At 37.3% G+C, this 9,973-nt stretch overlaps 1 protein-coding gene across 1 annotated transcript; it reads left to right on the forward strand.

The window, feature by feature from the left end:
* Positions 1–4,031: 4,031 nt before the first annotated feature.
* On the forward strand, positions 4,032–9,191 carry LOC112560460. Its single transcript, XM_025232331.1, has 7 exons — positions 4,032–4,093; positions 4,441–4,528; positions 5,690–5,803; positions 5,968–6,221; positions 6,893–7,208; positions 7,881–7,992; positions 8,452–9,191. The coding sequence occupies exons 4-7, from the start codon at positions 6,009–6,011 to the stop codon at positions 9,119–9,121; spliced, it is 1,311 nt and encodes a 436-aa protein (XP_025088116.1). The 5' UTR covers positions 4,032–4,093; positions 4,441–4,528; positions 5,690–5,803; positions 5,968–6,008; the 3' UTR covers positions 9,122–9,191.
* Positions 9,192–9,973: the final 782 nt, after the last annotated feature.

Below are 9,973 nucleotides of genomic sequence, written 5' to 3' on the forward strand. Positions count from 1 at the left end.
TAACCGAAAAAAACAGCTACATGTTCTGGTACAACCATTTGCCATATATCACAAAGTGAACACACCAGCAGTGTGTGACTCAAACAATTTTACAAACATGCTTCGAGCTTTGCGCAAAACATCTATAAATGTAAATGTGTACTAATATCATAATAAATGCAAACAAATCAAACTTTTCATTAAATAATAAATATAGCTCACTGAATATGTGTGTGTGTGTGCTGAGGGAAGAAGGCGTAAACACACAATAATCGCTCAAGGAAAACAATCTTGCCTCATCACTTGTGTATTTAGGTTTGCCTATTCCTGATTTTATCCTTATAAATACCTGAATTTGAATTAATATTATTGTAGATATACGTAACTAAGAATATATACATAACACTCGATTTTATTATCTATGTGTATATTTGTAAGAGTACAATTTAGCGTATATGTATATATGTATGTTTAGGTGTAGATGTATGTGTGTATTGAGTATTTATATGTGAGGTACGTAAAGAAATTTGTTTACATATGTAAATTCCCATAGTTAATGTATAATGCATGTTTTTTGTTCAGTTCAACCTCTGACATGTACATGGTTATTGCTGTAACGAAAGGTGAAATGCTGAAGTTCCAGTTCCTAGCTTAATCAAGGCAGTCCTAGATGTTGCAGAGCGGACCCGAACATCGCCACCCAAGGTGTCTGACCACCGTCGGAAGGTGTGAGTGTGTGTGAAGGGGGCGGGGGGACATGTCAAGACTGATGGGACCTTAAAGTGTTGTTAGTAGAGGTCTGTAGACAAACACAAATCCCATCTCTTTCACAATTCTGTCTCTATAGTAACACAGTCATTGTTATGAGCTCAGCTCATGTCACTGGACAGATGAGGAACCCGCCCTGAGAAAGAATAAAATGCAAACGGTACACAACCCCAGTTAGTACATCAATATGTGAGGCAACTTTTTTTTAACTGAACACGTTTCGTGCGGCCGAGCAGCGTCCAGAAGTTGCCACCTCCGTATCTTAATACGGTTTGCTAGACAGATGCTCGTGCCCCCGAGATCAAGCAATTCGTTAAATAAAACTTCCTTGTTCGACTAAATAAAATTAAAAAAAAAAAAAAAATAAAAAAAAAAAAAAATATTTTAAGGAATAACGCCTATTCGTTTTAAAAGACAAGTTTCTCTGAAACCCTAATGCATACTGACTGACAGAAAACTGTGAACAGTTAAAGAATGAGTAATCACACTGATCTACAAGTATACTTATCAAACGGCCGCAAGAAAATAGGTAGCACTCATTACCTGGAGCTATAAAAAGAGCAGACGTGGGATTGCTCAGTGTGACGTGTACGAGTGTTTGTAGTCAGGTGGTTCATCCCATGGGGATGTCATGTGTGAAGCCAGCAGCACACATCATTGCACGCATCATTTAAGTTCCTGTTTCCAGTGTTCACGGACTAAACCTGTATGAAGACAAACCCTTGAAATTACAGAGAAATCACAGTAACAACTTAACAGAGTGATTGGAATATTCCGCAGCACCTGTGTAGTCCATTTAAATTATATGTTAAATATATTGCATCTGTATTGTCTCGTCTCAGTTCCTATCATGTAATATAGTCGAAACATATTTAACGGCAAGAAGCCCTACTTCTACAGGGTGTTTCACAATCGTGTAGAACCAACCACAGGAGTTTAAGAGAGAAATTTAATTTTGATTATTATCATACTTCAGGTGCAGTCATTATTGAGTGTTATTTAAAAGCATATTTCAGGAGATAATTCAAAACATAAAGATATTGGCAATTGCCTATGCTAACGGAGCTTTTCTAGTGCTATTCTCTTCTACTTTTTTGTAATTCGAAAAAAATAGGCATGCCCGATGACTTTCCCCAAATTGCTATACAGAGTTCAAGCAACGATGTTCTCGCGTATGAAATCTTTATTAACGGGAGAGAGACATAATGCCTGAAGGTACGAGCACTAGTCGACACATCAAACTCAATTAACTCACTGTAATGCTCAATTTTGTCCAGTCGTCATATATGAAATTTTGCTTGAGAGCAAAAACTAAGTTCCTAAAATAAGTGTTCTTAACAGTAAAGAGCTATGACAGCAACAGAAAAAAAATTAGTGCACTAACCAATGCTGGTATGTACCACATCCTATGATGCTATGATGACTGCATGATATCATCATCGGAAAACTCACTTCATCAATCATATTACGTGATTACAAATCGTGATTAACCTTCTCTTCTCACTTCTGCTCCTGTTCTTCTACAAATTGAGGTGCAGACAAAGAGTTGTTATTGTGACACCGTGCATGCGTCGTAAAGCTATACCCTTAGAATTCCATGATATAAGTTGAAACCATTTCCCATGAGTCCCTCATGCTTTGTACAGAGTATTGAGAGTGTAAAGAGTAGTTGCGATGCTTCATTCTTGTAGACAAGGAGCATTAACAAGACTGTTCAGATAATAACGTCTGACGTTCAGACCAAAGACAGGATCGGTGCGTATGACGGCACATTGAATTCAACTTTAATGCATTATTAGCCGATGAATTATTATCGTACTTTATGCTCATCAAGAGCTAAGTGAATAAAGTACAGTTTGCTTATTCGCCGGTCGCTCCATCAGACATAGACATCGACTGGATGAAGGAATAAGATATCATTTTTGAACAGCCGAATTATAATCATTCTTTCGAACAGCAATTCATACCTTGATTCTCATGTTTGTTGATATGACTTACCAGGCGCTGACGTTAAAGTTTCCTGATGTCATATTAAAAATCTAACAATAGAGATTGTCTGTATCACAAAAAACAAAGAAATGTTTCTACTTGGTATATTTATGGTAAAAATAGTTTTATGTACTTAAGCGAATCCAAAGTTCTTATTTCTGTCCTCGACTATGTATATTGGTTTTAACCAACACTTACTGCTCTTTTTTGCATATTAATGATTTTTAATTAAAACTTTATTTAAGTACGCACTGATATAAAATCTAAATCACCATTATATTCGCTGTCTTGGTTCTAACGGCACGAATGATCGAATTTTTATTGAAGACAGTACTATTTCTTAGCGAATACACTAAAGTAGGAACTGTCCATTGCCAATCACACTTTAATTTGTTTTGAAGCAATTAGTTATTGGCAACAGATATGCTGAAATGAGAGTAGTAAAATAGCAACGTTTTTCCCTAACAAACATAACTGTTGTAAACATGATTTAACAAGGGATGTACATTGTTCAAATTCATTATTGATTCATATTCATTGTGTCCTCCATTTATCAGCTTTACCCTGGCAATACGAGACTGTTCCTTTGCGAGCTCGTGTAACTACGCTCAGTTCTGTACGGACGTTATGGCAGAAACCTGCGCAGAATGGATGTAATGTTTCTTTATTTCTAGATCACATGATACACGATATTGGACATACACTTTTAGTTTCGAAAAGAAACATCATTGACCACAAAGCTGATAGAATATATCGTCAATGCGAACAGTTAAGAACTTTTTACATGTATTGCAAAAGCACCAGTAACCGTTAATGATAAATCCCTAAAGATCTGTGATCTGGATATTGAAAAGATTTCATAACCGGTTAGCCATATTTAGTTAGTGGAAAAATGGTACGCGTATTTAAAACCCTCTCCTTTCCATTATCATTCCCCTTCTAACGTTTAATCAGTGGACCGAAGCGGGTAGTCTTTCATTCTCTTGGAGCCTCCAACAAGTGACCCACTCGAAGTTCAGTAATCATCATCAAATTAAATTTTGTGTATAAAGGAGCACATTTCTCATCTGAAGTGTATTGCGAGTAATACTCATGTCATCACGTTATGTTTACTGCAGATCACGCCGAATCTCCCGGGAAGAATGGTCTGCTTGACTCCTTCTCAGTCCTGCTGTCGCCGCTACTCGATATCAGTCACGTGACCTGCCTTACGTTTCAATACACACAAGAACTACCTGGAACGCTTAGTGTTTACCTGGCAACAACTACATCTTTACTTTCTGTCTTGACCGAGGAGCGTAGTGATAAGAAAAGTTTTGTTAATTTTACGACTGATTTAAAAAATACCACTGGCAAGGTAAGTTTGATCCAGGTGACGCTCGTTACTATTTTAATTAAAAATTAAAAGGTCACAGAATTTAGAGCTTGTAAATTATTATTTTCGAAATAAGTATATGAAACACGATACAAAAATACTACTACAAATCATTTAGCTGTTATATATATATATTTGAAAGAACTTAATAGTTTTTATTTCAAAAATTAGTCATCCGTATATATACATAAAGAAACACAAATACAAAAGTGCAAACACACACACACATAGCGATGAATGATAGAAAGAAAGGATAATAAACTGCAGATGTTACTAAATGTTGTAACACTGGACCACTGACGTTACTGCCAACAAACAATTTTTATCAGCTTTTATTTCGAGCTCGCAGTGCCAATATTTACGACAAAGTTCAGCTCCGTGGTGTCAAGCTGCAGTACGGATCGTGCACTGAGCCTGGTAAGTTCATCAAACATTATTGCTCTGTGTAGCTCAATAAGTGATAATCACTTACATTTGTTACGATACAAATTATGATAAGTAAGGCTGTACTGTGGATTAGTGAATGGAATGGCGTTAATAAACAAGCAATTAATCAAGCCGCATTAACTACACTATATAAGTAAAAGTTAGGTGACACAAAACATTAATCTTATTCATTCATACAATTTATTTCCTCATAAAGAGCTTGAATGAAAATGTACAAAGACCTTAAATAAAACTTTATTTAAAGACTGATATAAAAAGGAGATTGTAATAAAACCCAAGAAGTGTGATCCGGCTTGTATTCCAGGCCACGGGACACTGTAGCTGTATTAACATAAAATCACATTCATCATCTGTCTATCAGTTATGAAGGTGTTAAACGTTCGTCTTTTTGCTTGAAAAGGGTGATATTCTGTGTGAGGTTGGTACTACCTACAGTTCCATGCATGCTCTGCACACAATCACCTCCTAAAACATTAAAAATTTAAAATAAATTATGTTTGGGAAACTTTTAAAATCTCGACATCATGAAAGTGGCTTTTGAAAACAAGATTCAGCAGACTGAAAGTCTTGGGTGAACAATTTTTATAGAGGGCGCCCAACGACTATTTCATGATCACACAAAAGCTTTCATCTACTATTCACCTGTTTGTAATTCGTCTACCTTTTTTAATCTCTCCTGCCTATTTATTGATAAAGACAGAATGTACTTACAGAGGTGAGCTTAAAATATAATATTAATCATAATAATCCGTTCTGAAGATTATATGATTCATATTTTTCATATGATAGTTCATATTATCATTTAAAAATATCTCAGTTTTGCTTCAGCATATCAGGATAAGATATGCTTAATTTAGCAAAATGTATCGTTTTAGAAATAATTCGACTGTGTCCAAACTAATCTTTAATGTTTTCATTTATCTGACATTATACCCTACATTTTATACAGCCCTTTATTAAGTTATAATCTCCTAGGGCACAACTTATCAAAACCCTCATACACAATAGTGTGTTGATGATTATAGGACTCTTCAACCATTTACCACTATAACAGTATTGTGTATCTGAAGAATAAACTTTTCACATCCTCATTTATTTATTTATTAGTAACATCAGAGCTTCATTTCGCAGCATGCTCGTTTGGAAGTGACTATGAGCCTTCCAATTGTAGTTGGAGTCTGAACAACTGGGACATAACCTTTCACCTTACAGCTCCACCTGAAACCATCAACGCTGCTACAAGAGGTAATACAGTGCATCCGCTGTGTACTAAGAAAATAACTTTTGAGGGGATGATTGTTTTGTAAAAGTAACTACTACAGTACAGATATCAAAGGACATACCGATAATTTATGTGACTACAAACCCATGAACAGGTTGATAGCAATAAATATGTGTGGACTTTGCAGGATATTTCGCACATGTCGTCAACACAGCTCTCACAGGTACGATGACCACAAGCTTAGTTCAGCCAACAGGAGCCCACAAAGGATGTCTAGAATTTAGTTTTATTCTTTATGGCCCTGATTTGAGACTGCTCGTGTTGATTCTAAGTTTGGATGGAAATCGGAGAGAGTTGTGGGCAGTGTCTTCAAATATGTCAACTATCTCATACACCTGGCAGCAAGCACGAGTGCCAGTGACATCCCCAACTGCATTTACAGTGAGCATCATTTTTTTTTGTCCTTCTATTCATATTAATAACTTTTCTAAATTTACTTAAACTTTAATTTAAGTGTAAAAAGCAGCTTTAATGAAAGGATTTAGCCAGTTATTCGTTACAGTGAATGTCCATTTATTCCATGGATAAGCCAGAAATTGTGAGTTTAGTTTATTCCTTGTTACTCCTCGAGGAGCATAGGGCTGCAAGGAGCTCGTGAACTGTAAAGAAAATCCAAATCATACTGAAAATCTTCACTGTATAAGATTAAACAGTTCAATTGTCAATAAATTCAGCGTCAGCTTCGCGTCTCCCTCACTCATTATTTTCGTTTAATTAAGGAATTTTAACACTCTGACCCTTTGATAAAGCTCTTTGTGGTTTTTTTTTAAAATTTAAGAAACGAAAGCCTTTATGTTAAACATAAAGCACCAGTCTCACCCAGCATTTGACTTATTCACAGAAACGTTTTTTCTCTTTGGCAACTAAAAGTAGTTGCTTATTTGCTTATCGCTATTTCCGATGCTTAGATAATTCTCGATGAAAAACAAGTTCCCAGAAATTACATATACATTACTATACATTTGGCACGATATTCTCAACATTTATTGTTTTATTTTATTTGAATTTTATAACTTATTGTTTTTAATTGTTTCTTGCGGTTTGTTATTCAGGTGATCTTTGAAAACTATCCCGCTTACAGCAACTCTGGTTTCATTGCCGTCGACTCTGTTAAATACACAATAATGAAAGAATGTTTTGTCGAACCATGGGACGCTCATATATCTAGCGATAACGTCATCTCATCGTCGTTGTCGTTGTCGTTGTCGAGTTCCACACAAACAATGCCAGAAACAATCAGTTCAGTTTTGGGGTTAAAAATTTCTAAACTGGAAGCCAACACTACATTTCTCTCATCAACGTGGCCTCGTTCTGAGGACGATACAACAGGTTCCCAAGCGGCAACGTTTTCACAGTCAAACAATGATCGTAAGCAAAACTATAATTTGATTTTAGCATTACTTCTCTTGTTCTCCCCCTCCACCAATAAAAAAGTGGTATACCAACGGTATGTGAGCTGTCTGGAGCGCACTCGAGCTGTTTTATGTGTGATCCATCATACATGTCTCACCTGTGGACAGGATCACTGACCGCAGTATAGGGTAACGGAAGGTAAGGCAGTGACGGATAGGAGACGGACACCACTGTAACAGAAAGGTGGCCATGAGATTCATGTAGTCTTTATGACAGGACAAAGATTGCGTGAAAACTGTTATAGTTTGTTGGTCTGTCTGCTCATTCCTTTATCCCTTATCTTTATTATTTCTTTTCATAACTGCTAGGGTTTATCTTTATTGTTGAGGTACGTACGGAACTTTATACACAGATTTTTTTTCTTAGATTTAAAGCGTTGCAAACACAAACTAGTCAACTACAGATAAGTATGAGAACTCGGAGCAAAATCTCAGTGACGGCTCCCATACACTTACCATCAACTAGCCTTAAGATACTTTGTAATGGTACTTGATTTGTTAGAAACAGAAATAAATGAAATGTATATTAGCTGTGAAAATTATGAATATAACTCTACATCTGCATAAATATAAATCGTATCAAGATGAAATTGTAGCAGGCTAATCCAAACATTATTTCCTGTCACAGAGAAGACGCCAGTGATTGTTGGTGCTGTAGTGGCGGTGGTCATCGTCATCGTCTGCATAGTCGCTCTCATCATCATCGTCATCAGAAAGAGACGCAAAAAGCACCAGGGATGGTAGGTATCTTTCAGGAGGTCATCTGTATAACAGTTACAGCAGGCCTGTATGATTGTGAAATGTGGGGTTGCAGCCTCTGAGACCTTGGTACAAATGTACAATGTGTTTTCAGACTACAACGCATGCTTGGGGTGAAGAATGAGAAGGACATGATTAATGGTAGTTATTGTGTTGCACTAGATGCTATGCATGGGAGAGATGCTTTTTGTGTACATATTATGTTCACTTTTTTATACTCTTCAAGGAGTAAATGACTAAAATCAGTGTCAACATTGCTAGTGTTAATCTCTAGGCACAAAAGTTCACGAATCTTTGATATACTCAAAGTAGGAGCACTGCACACTTGTTTGACTAGTCATTATTGTAAAATTAGTTTGTAGGAAACCATACATAACATGTATAATTACCTAGCTTTGTCATGAGAAATGGCAAATTCTAAACATAATATTTTGTTTCAGGAAAAGCACGAGTGATGACACACCAGTTGCTGGGATTGTGAATGACCTGCATAATGACAGTGATGATCCTCTGTCCAGTACGACCCTGGTGGATATAAAGGACACGCTGGTCTTCTCAAAACCTGATGTTGACCCCTGTGATGTCGCAGACGATGGGCTACCGGGGTCAACACGCTCTGCTGTCATCGACAACTGTGGACACATACCTAGCCCTGAAGATAAAGCAGGATCATGTTCCAGCTCACAACACAGCCACAAGCAAAGTAAAGAACCATCAGAAATATACTCACAAGTTCACAACAAGAAAAAGGAAACAGTAGACGTATACTCACAAATTCACAAAAAAATCAAGGAAACTGGAAATAAAAGTCTAGAGCAAAGCAGTGAAGCTGAAGGTTTTGTCAGTCCATTGCACACTCCCAAGATCTTCGAGCTCTCCGACCCACAGAGACCTTTGGCCATGGCAAATACAGAAGATGAACAAGAATACAATGCCCTTAACTTTGAACAGCACAGGCAAGTCGGGAGGAGCAGTTCACCAAGGGAGGATAGTAGACAGACCTATGACCACATCCAGGGCGATGTTGTGAACGACTGCCCCAAGGTTGAAGACAAGAGACAGGCTGCTAACATGGTGGTTGACACTGAGTACGACCACCTTGGCACATGAGACCATGAACATGGTTGAAGGATGCGCACTCTAATTTCAACTGGGTGATTATTTTCTTACGGAAAATAAACTGTCAGCTTTGTAAATCATTGTGAGGGATATATATATATAGAATGAATCGTCTTAGATATATCACGTACGCTTTTTGAAATGGTGATGTGTGATGATGTGTGATGATGTGTGATGTACCTCCTCAGTGTAATGACCAGGCCTGACGAGAGAGGGGGACAGGGGGGATGGTGTACCCGGGCCCGCGGTTGTCAAGGGGGCCCGGCCTTGGTCAGTGGATTTTTTGTCCTTCTTCTCCTTTTCTTTTTCTTTTAAAGAAAGGTCTTAGGACAGAACACCCAAGCATTACACATGCAGAAGTTGAGTTTGAGTGTAGATATTGAGATTCGAATTGTAAACATACATTATATACTGGGCAAATAATTTACGATTACAAGTACAAGGGGCCCGGAGAGGTCTGTCCCGGGGCCCGGGCTGGCTCTCGGCGGCCCTGGTAATGACCTTCATTAAATACTTTCAAGTTTTTTCGTATTGTCTGATACAGAATGTTCTTCACCACAGCTGTAACATTTCTGAATTCTACACTCTACTGTTTTCTTATTTTATTTATTTCTTCTTCTTTTTCGATGGATGGACGCCTTTCCGGTACGACAGGTCGAGTGGTTAGATATTCTGATATTGTGAGAACCAATCCTGGTATTATTATACATACACAAAACTTTGTACTACCTTCCAAGATGCATACTCATGATACCTCCATATCGCACTTGATCATTGGATCTTCATCGTATATACGTACCACTAGGTCTCCTATTTATTTGTTATTAATAAGGAGTCTGTTAA

The sequence above is a fragment of the Pomacea canaliculata genome, linkage group LG3 (genome assembly GCF_003073045.1).
Source record: "Pomacea canaliculata isolate SZHN2017 linkage group LG3, ASM307304v1, whole genome shotgun sequence".
In the NCBI taxonomy this organism is placed as follows: Eukaryota; Metazoa; Mollusca; class Gastropoda; order Architaenioglossa; family Ampullariidae; genus Pomacea; species Pomacea canaliculata.

Excerpts from the sequence above, each read along its gene's own strand:
- LOC112560460 (XM_025232331.1), top strand. The coding sequence starts at position 6,009 with ATGACCACAAGCTTAGTTCAGCCAACAGGAGCCCACAAAGGATGTCTA. Across the intron at positions 6,222-6,892 it reads CATCCCCAACTGCATTTACA|GTGATCTTTGAAAACTATCC; the intron begins GTGAGCATCATT and ends TTTGTTATTCAG. Across the intron at positions 7,993-8,451 it reads CGCAAAAAGCACCAGGGATG|GAAAAGCACGAGTGATGACA; the intron begins GTAGGTATCTTT and ends ATTTTGTTTCAG.